The sequence below is a fragment of the Dendrobates tinctorius genome, unplaced genomic scaffold, assembly GCF_039654945.1.
Source record: "Dendrobates tinctorius isolate UK_male_01 unplaced genomic scaffold, ASM3965494v1 ptg000017l, whole genome shotgun sequence".
NCBI lineage: Eukaryota > Metazoa > Chordata > Amphibia > Anura > Dendrobatidae > Dendrobates > Dendrobates tinctorius.
In genome coordinates, this window is record NW_027361685.1 from 251508 (window position 1) to 274616 (window position 23109).

Below are 23109 nucleotides of genomic sequence, written 5' to 3' on the forward strand. Positions count from 1 at the left end.
ACAGCGGAAAAATCCACGGCATGGGCACAGCAATTGCGGATTCCCATAGGATTGCATGGGAATGCGTTGTTATAGCGTTATTTGCACAGCTGCCGGAGTGCTCACCGGGACTGTTCATCAGAGATAGCGGTGAGTATTCATTACTCTTCAGTAGTGCGCAGTGTCAGCCACCGGCTTCCTGCTGCTGCTGGCGGTCATGTGTGCCGCTACTTAAGAGAAATGAATATTCATTGGATTCATTCATTCATCAGGAGACTATTTGATATTGAACTATATTCAAGCGGGACTAGATGAAGAAAACCCTAAAATCATGTATCATGTTATCCGAAACAGTCAGAAAACTAGCCCCATATTGGCAGATCCCAGACCTCAGACTATATACTGTGTAAGTTTATAAGCCCCTCCAGTGTCAGGAATAGATAGTATGTGACAATCCCGTATATACCGCTCAGGGAACACTTACCTTTCAGAGATAATTTCCATATTCATACTAAATAATGGCACAGATCTCCCAGACATTATGATTGCACATATCCCTAGTCTTTATAACGATATTGCACTCATTTCCTGACAGACCGCAGCATGGCCATTAGTTAGGAGCTGCTAATGATCTTTGGAGCAGGTAAGTTTTCCCTGAGTGGTACATATTGGGCCGTCTGAAGACTGAGTTTAGTCTAGGACAATTTGTCTGCACTACTAATTAACAGCAGTTACATTACCAAACTAGGGCAGTCCCTATAGGAGAAAAACACAAGAATTATACTGTATTGTCACATACTATCTATTCCTGACACTGGAGGGGCTTATAAACTTACACAGTATATAGTTTGAGGTCTGGGATCTGCCAATAATGGGCTAGTTTTCTGACTGTTTTGGATAACATGATAAATGATTTTAGTTTTTTTTTGTCTAGTCTCGTTTGAATATAGGTCAATATTAAATAGTCTCCTGATGAATCATCTTTGGTGAGGACGATGAAACCCATAGAAATGAGAGGCTTGGAGAGTGAGTGTGTATACATCACCTCACCCTATGTACTGTACTGAACTGTGGGGTACATGTTTTTTCTATTAGTCACCTATTGACTAACCTTCAGGGGATGAATTATGGGTATAGTTTTATATTTGGAATTAATAAAACTTAGTTTTATCCTTTTGTCAGCAAACATGAGGAATGACAGGAGACAACCCATTTAAGAAGATTCAATTTTGGCTAAAACTATTCCAACATTATGAACACAAAAAAGACTTCTCCCCTATGTGACATCTCTGATGTTTATTAACAGTTGATTTCCAAGTAAAACATTTCCCACATTAAGAAAATGAAAAAGGCTTCTCCTCTGTGTGACTGCTCTGATGGCGATCAAGAAGCGCTTTCTGGTTAAAATATTTCCCACATTAACAGGAAAAAGGCTTCTCCCCTGTGTGAGTTCCATGGTGATTAACCAATTGTGATTTTCGGATAAAACATTTCCCACATTCTGAACATGAATATGGCTTCTCTGCTGTGTGGGTTTTTTGGTGCTTAACACAATCTGATTTATTGTTAAAACATTTCCCACATTCTGAACAGGAAAAAGGCTTCTCCCCTGTGTGAATTCTCTCATGCGTAACAAGACTTGAATTCTGAGTAAAACATTTCCCACATTCTGAACATGAATATGGCTTCTCTGCTGTGTGGGTTTTTTGGTGTGCATCAAGATTCCCTTTCTGGTTAAAACATTTCCCACATTCTGAACAGGAAAAAGGCTTCTCCCCTGTGTGAATTCTCTCATGCGTAACAAGACTTGAATTCTGAGTAAAACATTTCCCACATTCTGAACATGAATATGGCTTCTCTGCTGTGTGAATTCTCTGATGTTTAACAAGACTTGAATTCTGAGTAAAACATTTCCCACATTCTGAACATGAAAAAGGCTTCTCTCCTTTGTGAGTTCTTTGGTGTTCATCAAGATTCCCTTTCTGGTTAAAACATTTCCCACATTCTGAACAGGAAAAAGGCTTCTCCCCTGTGTGAGTTCTATGGTGTCTAATAAAAGTCCCTTTGTGGTTAAAACATTTCCCACATTGTGAACATGAGAATGGCTTCTTTGCTTTAGGAGCAGTTTGTTTTTTAATGCCTCTTTTGCTTTTGTGACTTTGATTTTCCTTAGTAGTCAGTAATGAATCAGAAGATGGGACCTGTTTCATAGGATCAGATGACAGATCTTTGCTGTGAATGGATGATGATATATCTGGAGTAATGGCATTCACTTCATCTGTCAACAGAAAAACAGATAAGGCAGGTTGCAGTTAATGCAAAAGTTAGGGTTACTGTTAGGCTAAAGTAAGGGTTATTGTTAGGGTTACTGTTAGGCTAAAGTTAGACTAAAGTTAGGGTTACTGTTAGGGTTAAATGGTTAAAATGGTCCGTCAGTATTATAGTGCAGAGGAGGCTTATGCACTTTTATGTTCTGACAGTGAAGAAAGTGCAGTGTCAGATGGCGATGTGGATTTTGAGGGCTTTAGTAGCAGCTCAGAAATGAGCAGTGATTCTGATCCATCCTCACACACAAGGACCAGTACAACAAGAAGGACAAAGAGCGCTTCTGGAGAAATGTCTCCAACTCAGGGAACAATGCCCAGTACTAGCGCTGTCCCTAGTGCTCGTGAATTGGCGCACACCAATGACAAATTACACAACTTTTGGGGTCCAATTTCTCCTGTTACCCTTTGGAAAAAAAAAACGGAGGGCGAAAAGATCATTTTTTGTGGAAAAAAAAAAGACTTTTTATTTTCACGGCTCTACGTAATTAACTTCTAAGAAGCACTTGGAAGCTCAAAACGCCCATCACACATTTCCTTGGGGGGGGGGGGGTCTAGTTTCCAAAATGGGGTCACTTGTTGTGGGTTTCCACTGTTTAGGCACATCAGGGGCTCTCCAAACACGACATGGCAACCACTAATTATTCCAGCATATTTTACATTCAAAAAGTTAAATGGCGCTCCTTCCCTTCTCAACCCTGCCGTATAATCCATTTTCTCCTGTTACCCTTGCGAAAGTAAAAAAAATTAGGTCTAAAGGAAATTTCTTGTTATAGAAATGTTTATTTTTTCCTTCCACATTCCATTCATTCCTGTGAAGCACCTGAAGGGTTAATAACCTTCTTGAATGTGGTTTTGAGCACCTTGAGGGGTGCAGTTTTTAGAATGGTGACACTTTTGGGTATTTTCTGTCATATTGACCCCCCAAACTCACTTCAAATGTGAGGTGGTCCCTAAAAAAAATGGTTTTGTAAATTTTGTTGTAAAAATGAGAAATCGCTGGTAAACTTTTGACTCTTATAACTTCCTAACAAAAAAAAAAATTGTTTCCAAAATTGTGCTGATGGTAGGCATGTGGGAAATGTTAATTTATTAACTATTTTGTGCGATATGACCCTCTGATTTAAGAGCATTAAAAAAAAGTGAACATTGCAAAATTTTCAACATTTGTGAAATTTCCTTTTTTTAACAAATAAACGCAAGTCATATTACATAAATGTTACCACTACCATAAAGTACAATATGTCACAAGAAAACATTCTCACAATCACCAGGATTCGTTGAAGCATTTTAGAGTTATGACCTCATAGAGTGACACTGGTCAGAGCTGAAAAAATTGGTCACAAAGGCAAAAACAGGCTCTGGCGTGAAAGGGTTAATATTTTGTTGCACAACCTTTTGAGGCAATCACTGCAATCAAACGATTCCTGTAACTGTCAATGAGACTTATGTGGTGCCCTGATTACATATTCCTCTGTATTGGCTTATGACAGGTCGCTGATCCCTCACTGACCTGCCCCCCATTATTACATAACGCATATAATAACATTGATATTATTGGTGATAATGCCTATAATATTGTGGATATTGTGAGGCTTAAAAAAAATTACATCCAGCAAATTGTCATCGGCGATGGCGGCGCCTGCGTAGTAGCGTCTATAAGAGACTACACTCATCACTGTCCCCAATCTCCTCTTTTTCCTGTACTGATCTGGCTGTTCATCACTACAACGACACTCTTAGAAGCACCCTTGACCAAGTAGCTCCCCTCACCCTCAGAACCTCCAAACACAGAGTAAAACAACCCTGGCTCACATCACAAACTCAACTTCTCCAGCGATGCTCTAGGAGTGCTGAACGCCTATGGAGAAAAACCTGCACACCAGAAGACTTCATCCACTTCAAATTTATGTTAAGAACCTATAACGCTGCCCTTCACCTCGCCAAACAGAACTACTTCACCACCCTGATCTCCTCACTAGCCAACAACCCCAAGAAACTTTTTGACACCTTTCACTCCCTCCTCAGGCCAAAAGCACAAGCCCCTATCACAGACATTTGTGCTGATGACCTGGCCTCCCACTTTACAGAAAAAATAGATAATATCCGTCAGGAAATCTGCACCCAACCACCAAGTGCTGTGATTCCCATGGCTCACTTTCCACATTTGATCCCATCACAGAAGAAGTCTCCAGACTCCTGTCTTCTTCTCGTCCGACTACATGCACGACCGACCCCATTCCCTCACATCTCCTCCAGTCTCTCTCTCCAGTCATCACAACTCACCTAACTACAATCTTTAACCTCTCCTCGGGCATTTTCCCATCCTCCTTCAAACAAGCCATCGTTACTCCATTACTAAAGAAACCCGCTCTCAACCCATCCTGCACTAACTACAGACCAGTCTGCAATCTCCCCTTCATCTCTAAACTTTTGCAGCGCCTGTCTACTCCCGGCTTACCTATTAACTCTCCCACTCACTTCCTCCTAGACTCTTCACAGTCCGGCTTCCGCCCCTACATTTGACTTAAACTGCACGCAAAATGACCAATGACCTTCTGACAGCAAAACGTAATGGTCACCACTCTCTGCTCATTCTTCTCGACCTTTCTGCATCTTTCGACACTGCTGACCACCGTCTCCTACTCTCTAGGCTCCAATCACTCGTTCTCTTCCTATCTTTCCGACTGCTCCTTCAGAGTTTTGTTCTCTGGCTCCACGTCATCTCCTCTTCCTCTCAATGTCGGGGTACCTCAGGGCTCAGTCCTTGGCCCTCTTCTCTCGCTACACCGCCCCAATTGGACAAACCATCAGATTTGTCTTTCAGTAACATCTTTATGCTGATGACACACACAATTATACATGTCATCCCCCCACCTTAGCCCCGCTGTACTACAGAACGCCAGTGACTGTTTGTCCGCAGTCTCCAACATCATGTCCGCTCTCTATCTGAAACTCAACCGCTCAAAAACTGAAATTCTTCTGCTCCTGCCGTCTACTAACCTCCCTAAATCTGACATTTCCCTCTCGTGGGTGGCACCATAATAACGCCACGGCAGCAGGCGCGCTGTCTGGGTGTTATGTTTGACACCAATCTCTCCTTCACATCCCATATACAATCTCATGCCCGCTATTGCCGCTTACACCTAAAGAACATCTCTAGAATCTGCCTTATCACCATGGAAACAACAAAAACCCTCACTGTAGCATTGATCCACTCCCGCCTGGATTATGGGCAGCATGGTGGCTCAGTGGATAGCACTGCAGCCTTGCAGCGCTGTAGTCCTGGGTTCGAATCCCACCAAGGACAACATCTGCAAGGAGTTTCTATGTTCTCCCCGTGTTTGCGTGGGTTTCCTCCAGGTACTCCGGTTTCCTCCCACATTCCAAAGATAGGGAATTTAGATTGTGAGCCCCATTGGGGACAGTGATGATAATGTGTGCAAACTGGAATATGTTAGCGCTATATAAAAAATAAAGATTATTATTACTGCAATGCTCTATTAATTGGCCTCTCCGTTACTCCACTATCCCCTCTCCAGTCCATCCTTAATTCAGCAACCAGGGTCATCCATCTGGCTAATCGGTACTCGGACACGTCCACTCTTTGCCAATCCTTACACTGGCTGCCCATTCATTATAGGATCCAATTCAAAGTACTTGTTCTCACCCACAAAGCTCTCCACAGTGCAGCACCCCCCTACATCTCCTCCCTCATTTCTGTCTATCGGCCTGACTGTTGCGCTCTGCAAACGACTTTCGACTAGCATCTGCACTAATCAGTACCTCCCACTCCTGACTCCAAGACTTCTCCCGCGCTGCGCCAATCTTTTGGAATGCTCTACCCCAAGAAATGACTATCCACAATTTGCATAGTCTCAGGCGTTCCTTTAAAACACATTTGTTCAGAGCGGCCTATCACGTTCACTAATCAAAGTCATTGTATGTGTAAGTGTGCGTGTGTATCCCATTCACTATCTCCATCCATCCCTCACTCCCTCAAGATGGCTGGACCTTCATTGTAAATACACACCTGTACTCTGTATCTCCCCCACCTCATTGTAGATTGTAAGCGCTCACCAGCAGGGGCGGCTTATTTTGCTTTAATTATTGTATTGTTAACATTACTTATGACTTGTGTTTTGAAACTGTTAAACTGTAAAGCGCTGAGGAATATGCTGGCGCTATATAAGGATTATTATTATATAAAAATGGGGGGCAGGTCAGTGAGGGATCAGTGACCTGTCATAAGCCAATACAGATGAATATGTAATCAGAGCACCACATAAAGGCTCGCCCACAGCCCCACCCACAGCCCCGCCCCAGAGCACGAGAATCTCATTAACTGAAAGCTACAAATACAGATTAAACAGTAAACCAGAGTTGCCCTCATTTATGGTGGATCATTGGAGCTACTATGAATCCTGACCAGAAGATTAGAGATAATAATATTGCTCCCCATTTCAGGAGAGATTGTGCAGTAATCTGAATTCCTTAGGATCAAAAACAATGTAATTTATGACGTGGAGGGAATCCATGACACCAGGGCTGGAGCCAACACATCTCCTGCAGGCGGGAATAAATGTATATTACAGCCCTCAGCCACGCACAGCTTAGAGATCTATCATGGCACAGGTGGAATGTTTGTCCTGTAGATTATCACAATCCTCCCTGAAGTTAGTTGGTTTTAATACAAACTGAAATGTCAGGATAAAGGGAAACTCTGCTGTTGTTGGACAGAAATCCACACTTGGCCTCACTGCACATTTACTGTTGTCGCTCATAAAAGGGAAGTTTGGTCAGAAAGACTGGACCTGGTCTTGTAGGGACCATGAGACATTCAGCAGCACAGAAGGGAGAGAAGATTCATCCGATAAGATCTCAGGGATCTAGGAAGCCAACAGCATCATTACCCTCCGCTTTCTCTTACAGGCCCAGCATAAGATTTTTCTACAAGTGATTTTCTATCTTGTCAGCACATTCTACGTACGCTGTCATTTGGCTTTATAGTTACAGATCTGGGCAGGTAATGGTCAGCGTCTCCTAATGTGAAGGAGAGAATGGATAATGAAATCAATTATTAAACCTTATATAAGTCAGTTCAGATATGGTATACCAAGATGGCGTCTGTGTCTTCAGACAACACCCTGGAAGGAATCCTTGGAATGCAGAAGCTGAGATACTGGATACCATATATGGAAGTGAAGCTGAAATGGACCTATCATAGACTGACACTGGCTACTCAGGAGATTGTGTGACACCCATTTCCTGTCACTTTGTTATAAGAATAAACTTCAGTTGTGTGCAAGCCTTTGCTGAGAAAGGAGTAGACATCTAACTCTGTGTTCGGTGTGACTCTTGAAGTGTGCACTCGGCCTATATTGGGTCAGGTACAAGCAATCATATAGATCTCGCTTTAAGGGATCACCCTCACACTAATCCCAGGAGTTATGTGGATCCTCCAGGTTGTAAGTTCTATAGAAAAGAGCTTTCAATGCCCAAAGTCATTTGAACAGTTTTGGGTGGAGGAGAATGTTGTGGTCTAGAGGCAAAATGGTGATCATGGTAATACGGCCGGACTACACCACCGATAAAGCAGCGACAGCCGGTGACTGAGAGGAATCTGTGACTTCTCTGCATTCAGTGGTTACTACTCACCTGGGTAGTCATATGTGGGAATCTCCTCTTTACACCGCTCATCATCTCTCACATGTGTCTCTGTAGTATTAATATGGGTCAGATCTTCACCCTGAAACAAATATTGTAAAAGTCACAGACAGATGGAGACGTCCCATCTATGATCAGCTCTAATCCTGCCATCTCCACCGTTCTCATTACACAAGTATAAAACATATAATACTGGTGGATAAAACAAGACTGAGCACAAGACCTTCACAGCCGTCTACACATCATAGGGGAGATCTCCTGACACCTTCTCTCCATCTACCTGATGATCCTGAGGAGCACTGGGATCTTCTCGGTTACAGTCCTGTGGAAGACGAGGACGGGGACATCGCTCTGGTGTTGTCCTCTTACTGGATAGATCTGGAGGAAACACATACAGGGACTGAATTCATTCTCTACATACAGATAATTATAGGCCGTGTGTATTTAGTCCTGTCTATTACCTGGAGATGTGAGGGGCTGGGGAACCTCCATTATGACGTTCTTGTACAGATCGCTGTGTCCTTCTAAATACTCCCACTCCTCCATGGAGAAATAGACAGAGACATCCTGACACCTTATAGGAACCTGACACATACAATGATATACCGTCATCCCCCGATCCCTTCATAGCGTTACTGTATAATGTCCCAGCAGTGTCACCTCTCCAGTCAGCAGCTCAGTCATCTTGTAGATGAGTTCTAGGATCTTCTGGTCATTGATGTCCTCATGGATCAGGGGGTGAGGTGGAGGCCCCGTGATTGGGCTCAGGGGTCTTCCCCATCCCTCTGACACAGGGTCCGGACAGCGATCACTAGAGGTCTTCTTCACCACTGTGTAATCCTGGTTATGGAGAGACACATTAATAAATCTCACTCCAGACATTTCCAGAGTCCTCACCTCTCCAGTTCTGTCCATCTGTTATTCCCATAGATAAGAATGATGTAATGTGACGTCATCAGAATCTCTCACCTCTCCAGTGAGACGGAAGAGGATCTCTAGGGTGAGGTGTAACATCCTCTCCACCATCTTGTCTCTGTCCATATCCATCCTTGATGGGTAAATCAGGAAAATTCTCTTTTGTAGAAGATCTTCACTGAGAGGATCCGATATTGTAGAGACCTGAATGAGAAGATGCTCCGATGTAACATCATAAGAATCCTGTGTAATAATACAATTACTGGAGATAATAAGGGAAACATATGAGGAGATTTATTATTTTACAGGGTTTAGTTTTCTTCCCTGACATCTACTAATAAAACCTATATATTTAGGCCACAGACAACAAGCAGTTTCCTCCTCGGAGTCGGCAGCTGAACACGTTCCTCATAGACTCATCTTCCATAACGCTAATTCTCGTCTCATTACCGACACTGGAATCGGCATTAGCAATACTGCAGGAGATATTCATTACACGCGACATGAGAAATAACTCCTTCATGATGAGGACGACATCTTCATCTTCTACTGCGGCTCTAGAGACAGATGTGGCCAGAGTCGGTCACTGCCTCCATCCCCACCGGCCGTCTATATGAAGGTTTCCCGTCTTCCCCGCACTGGAATCTTCTATCACGTTAGATCTGAGCTCTGAGTCACACACAGAAGTTTGAGGCTTTTAGAAAAGATTTTTTGTTTACACAATCAACGCGGACAGAAATGATCTGATCCCAAAGTCTCCATGTACAGTGATTTATGGGGATTATTTCTGGCCTTAGGCTTTCCTATATTACAAGAAAAACACCAGAAAAAGCCGATATTAAAACGTTTCTAATGAAAAATTGGCTCCAACAATTCTTGTAAAAAGAAAAACATAAAGCAGAAGACACATTTTACTATTTTTTAACAAGTGAAACATTTTTTTTTTTTTTTTTTTACAAATTAATTCTTTTTGGAACCATAACATATATGAACACCGCAGGGACGGCACAGGAGCGGCTGCAACAAAAACCATGGCAGTTTAAAGGGAAGATGCCATCAAAGCCGCATGTGGCCTTGGCGTGCGTTCCACATGCCGCATGTGGCCTTGGCGTGCGTTCCACATGCCGCATGTGGCATTGGCATGCGTTTGTTAAATATTAATAATCCGTTAATTTCGTATAAGACTCAGTTCTGTACATTGCTTTAGCTGACACGACATAGGCTATTTTTGTAAGTTTGGCTCATGGTACAGGACAACTCCATATATATACCTGGATCACGTGCTTTAGGAGACGTATATAATTCATGGCTCACTCTAGAGGTCGCTCGCTCCTTCCCTCACCAACATGAGACAGAGACGCAAGATGTCATCTCTGCACGGACATAACTCAACAGCTGGTATGTTAATCCAACTCACATCCAGAGAAGCTACGCACTACAGGACACATGTCTTTTCAGAGTTCCAGGAAAGAAGGTTACAAGCTTAGCTATGAACTAATGGACAATCTCTCTTTCTCCTATTTTTATGTTTTTCTGTAATAATCTTTTCTTTGATGGAAGAAACCAAATAAACCACTACATTTTTATCTGGTAACTAGTCCTGAGTATTTTACAAGACTCACATTATTTTACATTGGAGAGCCAGCCACATCTGAATTTTTGTATTTTTTTTGCGGATTTCCCTCAACTTGCCCAAAAGGGGGATTGAACTTTGCTAACGTCAGTCATATGTGCAAGTTATCAGGAACTCCACTACTCACAAGAATCAGACAGAACCTAGAAGTGAGGACTAAGAATTGCCAGATAGATTGAGAAGTACTACAAGTGCCAAAGTGCCAGACGTGCTGAAGCCAGACGTGTGAAGACAAGAGCCCAGCGTTGTCCATCAAAGGAACAAGCTGAGACATTTCAAGGTAAGAGAAATAAAATGGATGTCATTAATTCTTATGCTAAGCAGAGTAAATTGAAATTTAAGTCTGTAGACAAGTCTAATCCAGAAGTATTATGGCTTAGCTTATATGCAGAGTGTGAACTGGAGAATCAGAAGTTAGATTCTAAGTTTTTCAATAGAGAAAGAGAGAGATTAAAAAATATTCTACAGATGGTAGATATATTTCATAGATCTGTGTCAGAGAAATCCAAAAATGATTGTGTAAAGGAAAATAGTGATGTTCCCGAGATACATTGTAATGTGGAAAAGCAGTTACAAGATGAAAGGCAAATAGTAGCAGCAGCCATTCAAGGTGACCTTGCAGACGTGGAACAAGATGGAGAAGTAGGAGGAGACTTCAGAATTGACGTAGAGGACGTACAAGGGAAAGACGGACCACTAAAAATAGACGACTCACAGGCCCAACTCCGAAGTAAAGTAAGGAAAAGTTTGCTAAAAATATGCAAAATCATTCCTGCATATGATAACAAAATCCATGTTTGTAGAAACTCTGAGGTTTTTGAAAGCTGTGTTGACAAATTTGATTTATCTAACGAGGAGAAGAATCAGTTGTCCAAAATGTGGATCCCTGTAACCTTTGCTAGGAGATTGACTTTAAAGTTATCTGGTGAAACACATGAGAACTTAAATGATAAAGACAGATTACAAAGTCTAATTTTTTGTTCATCAAATGAAAATCATCCAGATATTGATATTCTTCAAAAATTAAGGATTGGTCGGAAGGAATGTACTTTCACGTTTATGTCTATATATGAACGTCTGTACAAAATGCTGAGTGAGAATGTCAAAACACCGTCCCTCATAAGGAGTTTTGTAAGCAAATTTTGGTTTCTAAATCCTGCATCTCGTGTTATTGCGTCACAAAAAGATTCTTTATTGGAATGTGCGCAATCCCTTGATTTTGCCAGAAGACACGAGAATCGTGAAAGGAAAGTAAATCGTGCTAATTTTGTGAAGACAGGCAGAGTAAAATCTTATCAGAAGCCTGTATTAGCAAAGCCTTCTAAAATGAGTTTTCCCCAAAATCAAATTTATGAAGCACGAAGAAAATCACGTTTGTTATAAGCCTTATGGAATCACCAAAGGATCACCGAAAAGACACAGATTGAATTAAGAAAAATGATGAGTTTTGATCTTCTTTCTGTAAAAAAGATGGCCGAATGTGACAGACAGAAGCAGGTGGTGAGTGACATCATTGACTTTGAGCTGACGGGTCCATCAGAGCAGCTCAGAAAATCCGTTAACTTCAAAGTAGCAAGAATATTTAAAGACATCTTTTACAGGGAAAGAGTGGGTGTAGGAATTGGCTAGAAAAAGTAATTATATATATATTGTGCAAAAGAATTATACAATTAGTTATATGTAATTATTTTATAGAGTATAATCCTGTAGTTCTATAGTTTTGTATATACATATTCATACAGTATATATAGAGTGTTTGTAGAAGTAGAGATTGTAGAACTGTATTTTTTAGTGAAAATTAAAATCTACATCAGTAATAATATTTAGAATTATGAATATGATATTAACCTTCTCTTATTTTTCCTTAGAATTTTCATTTCAAAGCAGGACTTAATCGGAAAAATTCTCTTACAAGGATTTATGCCTTTATTTACACAGGAAGTTGCAATAATTGCATGATTTTATATTTAACACTTAAAAGGAAATGACTAACTGCATTTTAAAATGTGTTCTGTGTGTGTTCCTTTACTGCATGGCTTGAGAAGGAGAAGAAATTCGAAGTGCACCTGAAGAAACAGAGGAATGGAGACATGTGACCCAGAGAAGCAGGAGGATCAGGAGGCAGTCAGCACCCATACTGCTCAGAAACCAGTACCAGGCTCTCACGCAGGAAAACGATGAAGAAATACATCAGGATAAGACTTTGCCCACAAACAGCAACCTTGTACGCCTTCAGAGTCCTCCTGGATGGAGAAAGAAAAATGTTGTGAAGAAGAAACGGAGAGTGGTGGTCATGGGGGATTCCCTGTTGAGAGGAACAGAGGCCGCTATCTGCAGACCGGATATAACTTCAAGAGAAATGTGCTGTCTTCCAGGTGCAAAAATTAAAGATGTGTCTGACAGGATATCAGGACTCTTCAGACCTACAGATGACTACCCATTCCTGCTACTACATGTGGGGACAAATGACACCGCAAGAAACGACCTGGAAACCATCTGCAGAGACTTTGAAGACTTAGGCAAGAAAGTGAAAGAACTGGGAGCGCAGGTGGTCTTCTCTTCCATCCTCCCAGTGGATGGCCATGGAACAAGGAGGTGGAATAAGATTCTACAGGTGAACAACTGGCTACGTCGATGGTGCCGTCAGCAACGATTTGGATTTCTGGATCACGGAGTGAACTACTTATACGATGGACTACTTGCTAGAGATGGGGTGCACCTTACGAAGACTGGAAAGCATGTATTTGGAAGTCGCCTTGCTACACTTGTAAGGAGAGCTTTAAACTAGAACAACATGGGAAGGGAAGCAAAAGACCAGAAAAAGCCATACACCTGACAAATGCTATTGAGAACTCTGCTATTAGAAGTGGAAAGGAAGAACAAAGACGAAAGAATATAATTAATAAAAATATTGGAGAAAGAGAAACCAATCACAAACTAAAATGCTTCTATACTAACGCACAAAGCATGGGCAACAAACAAGGAGAATTGGAACTACTAACACAGGAAAAGAAATATGATGTCATTGGAATCACTGAAACTTGGTGGGACAATACACATGATTGGAATACAAGACTAGAAGGATACAACTTATTTGCAAGAAACAGATTTGATAAACGAGGAGGAGGTGTCGCATTGTATGTTAGAAACGCATATATCTGCACAGAGATCCAAGCTTCAGAGACTGGGAGTTCTGTGGAAACTGTTTGGGTAAGAATACAAGGACAGAACAATGGAAAGGACACCATTGTAGGCATTTACTACAGGCCGCCTGTGCAAGCTGAAGATATGGATGAACTCTTTATGCATCAAATGGCCAAGTTCTCCAAAAAATATGACATAGTTGTCATGGGAGATTTCAACTATCCAGACATTTGTTGGGAATCTCTCTCAGGCAAAACTAACAGGTCAAGGAAATTCTTATCCTCTCTTGCTGACAACTTTATCTTCCAAAAGGTAGGGGAGAAAACAAGGGGAACTGCTACCTTGGATCTAATCCTTATAAACAGGGAGGAAATGGTTGAGGAGGTAAAAGTGGCTGGGACCCTAGGAGGTAGTGACCATGCTATTTTAGAATTTTGGATAACTAGAGGCGGAAGACCTGTGAAGACTCAGACGTCAAGGTTAGATTTCAGAAAGGCAGATTTTAAGGGATTCAGAAAGAGAATTGGAGGGATCCAATGGCTGGATATCCTAAAAGACAAAAATGTCCAGGAGGGATGGGAAATCTTGAAAAATGAAATTCTCAAAGCACAGTTGTTAACAATTCCGAAAAGAGGGAAGAATAGGAAGCATTTAAGGAAACCAGGATGGATGAACACAGAACTTAAGCACATGCTAAAAAGAAAAAAAAGGTTTATAAAATGGAAAGAGGGAGGCATATCTAAAGAAGAATATAATGCTGTCTGCAGAACCTGCAGGGCACAAATCAGATTAGCTAAAGCTGAAAATGAATTGAGGCTTGCAAGAGATGTCAAAAACAATAATAAAGGATTTTGGGGATATGTCAAAAGTAAAAGAAAAGTCAAAGATGCTATAGGATTTTTACAGGATGAAAATGATGAAATGGTAAGACAGGATGTTGAGAAGGCTGAACTTTTAAATTCCTATTTTGCATCTGCTTTCTCTCAGAAAGGAAATGTAACATCAACTGTTATTCACTGTCCTATTAAGGGAATAGAAGAATCCAGGATATCTATAAACAGAAAGATAGTGAGGAAACACTTAGCTAACCTAAATGAATTCAAGTCTCCAGGTCCAGATGAATTACACCCCAGAGTACTGAAGGAGATAGCAGAAGAAATTTTTGAACCCCTCTCCATAATCTTTGAAAATTCTTGGAGAACAGGAGAAGTGCCAGAAGACTGGAGAAGAGCAAATGTTGTTCCTATCTTCAAAAAAGGGGAAGAAGGTGGACCCAGGGAACTATAGGCCGGTGAGTCTGACTTCTATACCAGGAAAGATCTTTGAACAAATTATTAAACAACATGTATCTCAATACCTGGATAAGAATGAAGTGTTTAAACAGAGTCAGCATGGGTTTGTAACTAATAAGTCATGTCAGACTAACTTAATTTCCTTCTATGACGGTATCACTGATTGGGTGGATCAAGGAAATGCTGTAGATATAGTATATCTTGACTTCAGCAAAGCATTTGACAAAGTCTCTCATACAATCCTTATTGAAAAAATGACTAAGTATGGAATGGACAAGGCAACTGTTAGGTGGATTCATAACTGGCTTAGTGATCGAACCCAAAAAGTGGTCGTAAATGGCTGCACATCCAGTTGGAAGAATGTCTCAAGTGGGGTACCACAGGGCTCTGTCCTGGGCCCTGTATTGTTCAACATCTTTATCAACGATTTAGATGAAGGAATTGAGGGTAAACTGATTAAATTTGCTGATGACACAAAGCTAGGAGGGATAGCTAATACTAGAGAAGAGAGAGAGAGGATTCAAAAAGATTTAAATAAACTGGAGAAGTGGGCAGCAACTAACAGAATGGTTTTTAACAGGGAGAAATGCAAAGTACTACATCTGGGCAATAAAAATGAAAAAAGCATATATAGAATGGGAGGAATAGGGCTAAGTGACAGCACATGTGAAAAAGACTTGGGTATACTAATAGATCACAGACTGAATATGAGTCAACAGTGTGATGCAGCAGCAAAAAAGGCAAATGCAATTCTAGGATGTATTAACAGAAGCATACAGTCTAGATCACGTGAAGTCATTATTTCCCTCTACTCCTCTTTGGTCAGACCTCATCTGGAATATTGTGTCCAGTTTTGGGCACCACATTTTAAAAAAGACATCAACAAACTGGAGCAAGTTCAGAAAAGAGCGACCAGAATGGTGACCGGTCTGCAAACCCTGTCTTATGAGGAAAGGTTGCAGGATTTGGGAATGTTTAGTTTGCAAAAGAGAAGACTGAGAGGAGACTTTATAGCTGTCTACAAATATCTAAAGGGCTGTCACATTGTATAAGGATCAACTTTATTCTCATTTGCACAAGGAAAGACTAGAAGCAATGGGATGAAACTGAATGGGAGGAGACACAGATTAGATATTAGAAAAAACTTTTTGACAGTTAGAGTGATCAATGAGTGGAACAGGCTGCCACGAGAAGTGGTGAGTTCTCCTTCAATGGAAGTCTTCAAACAGAGGCTGGACAGACATCTGACTGGGATGATTTAGCGAATCCCGCTATGAGCAGGGGGTTGGACCAGATGGAGGTCCCTTCCAACTCTACGATTCTATGATTCTATGAATGACTACCACAGTATATGAAATTTGAACCTTGTTCTAATAATAAGTATACCAGTATACTATGTCCCTGTTCTTTAGGAAAAGAATTTTTAAGGAGGGTCTCAACTTTTGCAAACCAATGGAATTTTTTTCCAGGCCTAAGGCTAAGTGCACACGTACCGGAACTCTCGCGGAAATTACCACGAGAATTCCGGAATTCCATTCCGCGGGAAAGTCGCATTTTAAATTCCCGCGATTTTCCCACGGAAAAACTAGCATTTTGCAAGCGTAATTAGCTTGCAAAACGCTAGCGTTTTCCAAGCGATCTGTAGCATCGCTTGGAGAACTGATTGACAGGTTGGTCACACTCGTCAAACATAATGTTTGACGAGTGTGACCAACTTTTTACTACTGAGGCCGCCTATGCAGCATCAGTAGTAAAAGATAGAATGTTAAAAAAAATAAAAAATGGTGTTATTCTCACCTTCCGTCGTCCCGCGCAGCCGTTCCCAGTAATCCTTTGCGAAAATGCCAGCGATGACGTCCGTTCTCGCGGTCATTCGCGCGACGTCATCACGAATTACCGCGAGACTTCGCGATCCCGCGAGAACGGACGCCATCGCGGGCATTTTCGCAAAGGATTACTGGGAACGGAAGCGTGGAGAGAGGCGGGAAGGCTGCGCGGGACGCCGGAAGGTAAGAATAACAATATTTTTTTATTTTAATTCTATTTTTTACAGGGATATGGTACCCAAAGCCCGGAGGATAGTCTCCTCTCCTCCGGACCGTGGGTACCATCCGCAATTGCTCTGCTTACTTTTCGCATGGTGTGCACAGCCACTTGCGGGAAGTAAGCGGAACAATGCATTCCTATGGGTGCGGGATCGCCGCGATTCCGCAAAATTAATGAGCATGCTGCGGTTTTTACCGCGAAGCGATTCCGCCGCGGTAAAAACCGCAGCATTAGCACAGCATTGCGGAATCCCATAGGAATGCATGGGATGCTTATTTTTCGCGTTTTCGCGGCAAAATCGCGCGGTTAAAACCGCCGCGGAAACGCGAAAAAAACGCCACGTGTGAACTCAGCCTAAATGTCAAGTATAGCTATACAATATATTTTTATGTCATGTGTATTTGGGGAATATTCAAAGAAATATTAAGACTAAATTTAAATAGTTTACAATGCATTGATAATTAGGATAATTTGGGTTAAAATACGTGTATTCATCACACCTCTGTATGTGGGATAATATGTGACACAGTCTGAGTGACAGTGACTGAGTGTAGGAGCAGCTGCTGAGCGAGTAATGTGATACGTTTGGTGTGTGTGAGGCCTCAGGATTCTGAATGCAATAAAAAAACAAAAAACAAAAACAAACTGTCTTTAGGAGAAATATGCAGATCAGTTAAATTACTAGAATATTAAGATATAATGAAATATTATCTACACAACATATATTTCTATATTTCTATAGTAATTTCTTGATTTAGTTAATTGTGATAAGCGCAAAGTGCAATCGCACATCAAAATGGTTTATGAAGAAAATCTACATTTAAATTAATTTTTCCAAAGGATAATTTTATAATATTCAAATTAGTTTTAATGGTTACACATCTTCAGACAAATAATGGTATAAGCAAGTATAATATTTACACAATTTATAAATTAATTATTTTTAATTTTGGTTTTGATAAATGAATTATTTCATAAAACAATATTTTTCGGTATTAATGGGGAAAAAGTGTTTTTGATCCTGACTACATCACATTTGATTAATACCTCTTCTTCACACATTTTAATAAAAAAGAAATATTAATAAGGTACAATGGTATAAGTATTGGGTATAATAACATTTGAGTATTATAAAGAGTCATTTCTGAGGAGTATTACATGCAAAGTTGCATAATTTGAATGTTTTGGTAATACAAGTTTATGACAATTATGAAATAATCCAGATCATGGAAATATTAAGGGTATATGTTACTGAAGACATAACTACTCTGCATCAACATAAAGGCCTTATTTTTATTCTTATTCTTATTTTAATTTAATTTTTTATTCTATTTTTTATTTTAATTCTTACATTTTTATTTTTTCTTTCATCAATAGTAAAGTAATATCTACTATAGAATTTTGCTTCATTAAATATAACAATGATACGGTTTCATTACAAAGGAAAATGTTTCAGTTCTGAGTTATATGCAACAATTCTTTTATTCATTCATTCGCTCACTCATATATTCTTATTTTGGTTCATGGCTTTACATTCCTACATATTATTAGTATAATAAATATATTCCTTATTAATAAAGATGAAAACACTGGTTACATAAAACACAGTGACACCTATGGGTTGGAAAAGGTAATTACACCTATGACATAAAAAATGTTCTATCACATGAAGAATATGGATAATAATGTATTATCACTTATTATTGGTTTATTATTTCAAACATTGAAATCCATATACGGTACAAATTCTGATAATAATTATATGGATATTGCTGATTGCTATGGTACGCTGTGATATTATAGGATAGGAAAATTACCAGATTTGGTATAGAATAGGGAATGAAGACTTCAAGCAAGATACTGAAATTACGTTAAGACTTTTCATATTTCTAAACTTTATTGATTCTTATCAGTTGCAAGAAGAATGCCGCTATCCAGAAGTCCCAGAAGGTAACAAAGCTATGATTACTGAGTAATAGACTGTGTTAATTACAAGTGCAGTATCCACCACCGACAGCCACAAGTGCAGTATCCACCACCGACAGCCACAAGTGCAGTATCCACCACCGACAGCCACAAGTGCAGTATCCACCACCGACAGCCACAAGTGCAGTATCCACCACCGACAGCCACAAGTGCAGTATCCACCACCGACAGCCACAAGTGCAGTATCCACCACCGACAGCCACAAGTGCAGTATCCACCACCGACAGCCACAAGTGCAGTATCCACCACCGACAGCCACAAGTGCAGTATCCACCACCGACAGCCACAAGTGCAGTATCCACCACCGACAGCCACAAGTGCAGTATCCACCACCGACAGCCACAAGTGCAGTATCCACCACCGACAGTCACAAGTGCAGTATCCACCACCGACAGTCACAAGTGCAGTATCCACCACCGACAGTCACAAGTGCAGTATCCACCACCGACAGCCACAAGTGCAGTATCCACCACTGACAGCCACAAGTGCAGTATCCACCACTGACAGTCACAAGTGCAGTATCCACCACTGACAGTCACAAGTGCAGTATCCACCACTGACAGCCACAAGTGCAGTATCCACCACTGACAGCCACAAGTGCAGTATCCACCACTGACAGCCACAAGTGCAGTATCCACCACTGACAGCCACAAGTGCAGTATCCACCACTGACAGCCACAAGTGCAGTATCCACCACTGACAGCCACAAGTGCAGTATCCACCACTGACAGTCACAAGTGCAGTATCCACCACTGACAGTCACAAGTGCAGTATTCACCACTGACAGCCACAAGTGCAGTATCCACCACTGACAGTCACAAGTGCAGTATCCACCACTGACAGTCACAAGTGCAGTATCCACCACTGACAGCCACAAGTGCAGCATCCACCACTGACAGCCACAAGTGCAGCATCCACCACTGACAGCCACAAGTGCAGTATCCACCACTGACAGCCACAAGTGCAGAATCCACCACTGACAGTCACAAGTGCAGTATCCACCACTGACAGCCACAATTAAAGTGTCTAACCTGACAACCAGAGGACGATGATCCTATGATGCTGAGATGAACTGTGTTATCACGTTCTTACCAAGTTCCAGAGGTTTCCAATCACCTGTAAAGCTTTGATGAAGGCTGGTGAACAATGAAGGTAATTGTCAGGAAGCTACAACCCTGACATGTGTCCTGTGCATTAGGACAAGGACTGGTTATGATGCTATGTTTAGCAAGGAAGAGTCATTTTAACCCTTGCTTTGCTGACCAAAGATGTCACACCTGTTCAAAGACCAGTGCCGATGGAGGATTCCAGAATATCCAAGGCGAGCCAATGTAAGCCCAGGTTTTTTTAAAGGTGAGATTGCACAGATATTAAAGCTGCATTTCATCTATAGACTTTGTTTCCTTATCAACATTTGAATTTATGGACTTTGATTTTATACACAACACGATTTCTAAAACATCTATATGCTATAGAAAAACTGTGTTTTTAAAAGAACCAAGAAGAAGACAGAAGACATCAAAATGAAGACCAGATGACATCAGATGATGATGACTGGACCTGAGATGCTTCAATTTAGATTTAGGGAAGTATAATTATACATATTGTATATGAATATTGTTCACGGCTTACCATAACATGAATTCACATCATTACGTGCGTATAACAATAATCTGATGTTATTGATATTAAATTATTTTGTCAAAGAAGAAAAGAAGAAAGAAGATCTTGTTATATTTTGAGGGTTCCAATTAATGTCTGTCTCCCTCAAAAGGGGGAATTGTTAAATATTAATAATCCGTTAATTTCGTATAAGACTCAGTTCTGTACATTGCTTTAGCTGACACGACATAGGCTATTTTTGTAAGTTTGGCTCATGGTACAGGACAACTCCATATATACCTGGATTACGTGCTTTAGGAGACGTATATAATTCATAGCTCACTCTAGAGGTCGCTCGCTCCTTCCCTCACCAACATGAGACACAGACGCAGGATGCCATCTCTGCACGGACATAACTGAACAGCTGGTATGTTAATCCAACTCACATCCAGAGAAGCTACGCACTACAGGACACATGTCTTTTCAGAGTTCCAGGAAAGAAGGTTACAAGCTTAGCTATGAACTAATGGATAATATCTCTTTCTCCTATTTTTATGTTTTTCTGTAATAATCTTTTCTTTGATGGAAGAATCCAAATAAACCACTATATTTTTATCTGGTAACTAGTCCTGAGTATTTTACAAGACTCACATTATTTTACAGCGTTCCACATGCCGCATTGGCGTGCGTTCCACATGCCGCATGTGGCATTGGCGTGCGTTCCACATGCCGCATGTGGGATTGGCGTGCGTTCCACATGCCGCATGCGGCTTTGGCGTGCGTTCCACATGCCGCATGCGGCTTTGGCGTGCGTTCCACATGCCGCATGCGGCTTTGGCGTGCGTTCCACATGCCGCATGCGGCTTTGGCGTGCGTTCCACATGCCGCATGCGGCCTTGGCGTGCGTTCCACATGCCGCATGCGGCCTTGGCGTGCGTTCCACATGCCGCATGCGGCCTTGGCGTGCGTTCCACATGCCGCATGCGGCCTTGGCGTGCGTTCCACATGCCGCATGCGGCCTTGGCGTGCGTTCCACATGCCGCATGCGGCCTTGGCGTGCGTTCCACATGCCGCATGCGGCTTTGGCGTGCGTTCCACATGCCGCATGCGGCTTTGGCGTGCGTTCCACATGCCGCATGCGGCTTTGGCGTGCGTTCCACATGCCGCATGCGGCTTTGGCGTGCGTTCCACATGCCGCATGCGGCTTTGGCGTGCGTTCCACATGCCGCATGCGGCTTTGGCGTGCGTTCCACATGCCGCATGCGGCTTTGGCGTGCGTTCCACATGCCGCATGCGGCTTTGGCGTGCGTTCCACATGCCGCATGCGGCTTTGGCGTGCGTTCCACATGCCGCATGCGGCTTTGGCGTGCGTTCCACATGCCGCATGCGGCTTTGGCGTGCGTTCCACATGCCGCATGCGGCTTTGGCGTGCGTTCCACATGCCGCATGCGGCTTTGGCGTGCGTTCCACAAGCCGCATGCGGCTTTGGCGTGCGTTCCACATGCCGCATGTGGCTTTGGCGTGCGTTCCACATGCCGGAAATAAAAGGCTGTGGACCGCGCGTCATCAAGCCAAATCGGTTGCATATTCTACTTCTATGTGGTTCAAGAAACCACAAGTTATTTTGGCGTGCGTTCCACTTACTGGAAACACTAAGTTGTGGAGTGCACGCCTCTGCCTCATGGGACACAATTAGTAGTTCGCCTTCATTTGAGTGTCGCAGATTTTTTCCTTGCGGCTCACGCACCTTTATGGCACCCTGGCGTGCGTTTCGACCACCGGAAGTACCATGGTATGTATTTCATACTTCCCCCCCCCCCCACCTTTAGCTCAGCACTATGGCCCCTCACCTCCTATCACAAGGATAAGTCCCCTTCCATGGGGGTGTGCAGGGCTTGTTTAGCACAGGGGGAGCTGTGGAAGGTCAGGGGGGAGTCTTGGGGATACAATATTGTTAGCCCTTTAGGGTCTTGTAGGGCATTTTCTTCCCCTTGTCCTATATGGAGCATCCTGGACCCAGGATCTCCTTTTCCTCCCGCACCCCCTTCATGAATGGCTGAGCTTGTGCCTTTCCTCACTTATTGCTCTGGCATATTCCGGGTGGTAACTCTATTAATGTCATCCAGATTCCAGTCATTACTGTTATATGCAGCCAGAATCTGTCAGTCGCTGTTTGCGGGGTTCTGTGGGATTCTCCCAGATCCCCAACGTGAGATTCTGGGACTTGCTGATTACAGTTCAGCCATTGCAAGTGGGAATCATTCCTCCTGATCGGGCTGTGCTCCTCACACCCCTTTATTTGTGACTTCACCCAAACATTTATATTCACTCACTCTGGGGGACACAAAATTGTTTTTATCCTACTATCTTACTAAAGGTTATGTTTTATCTCCCATCCACCACACTCCAGCTGTGATGGAAATATATACATTTCATACAGATCTCACTTTCATATATCCTTATATACTGATATACACATTTTCATAGCTATCTTGAACCTTATAATCAATTGCTGAAAATG

At 42.0% G+C, this 23109-nt stretch overlaps 1 protein-coding gene across 1 annotated transcript in view; it reads right to left on the reverse strand.

Annotated features, from left to right (window-relative positions):
• Positions 1-1256: 1256 nt before the first annotated feature.
• Positions 1257-23109, reverse strand: part of LOC141082368 (uncharacterized) — a 65292-nt gene continuing 43439 nt past the window's right edge. The window contains exons 3-7 of the mRNA XM_073566307.1: positions 8631-8810; positions 8432-8555; positions 8251-8348; positions 7962-8052; positions 1257-2257 (exon numbers count right to left, since the gene is read on the reverse strand). Of these exons, the coding sequence (XP_073422408.1) occupies positions 1398-2257; positions 7962-8052; positions 8251-8348; positions 8432-8555; positions 8631-8810 (1353 nt within the window). The 3' untranslated portion in view covers positions 1257-1397. The remainder of the gene's footprint in view (positions 2258-7961; positions 8053-8250; positions 8349-8431; positions 8556-8630; positions 8811-23109) is intronic.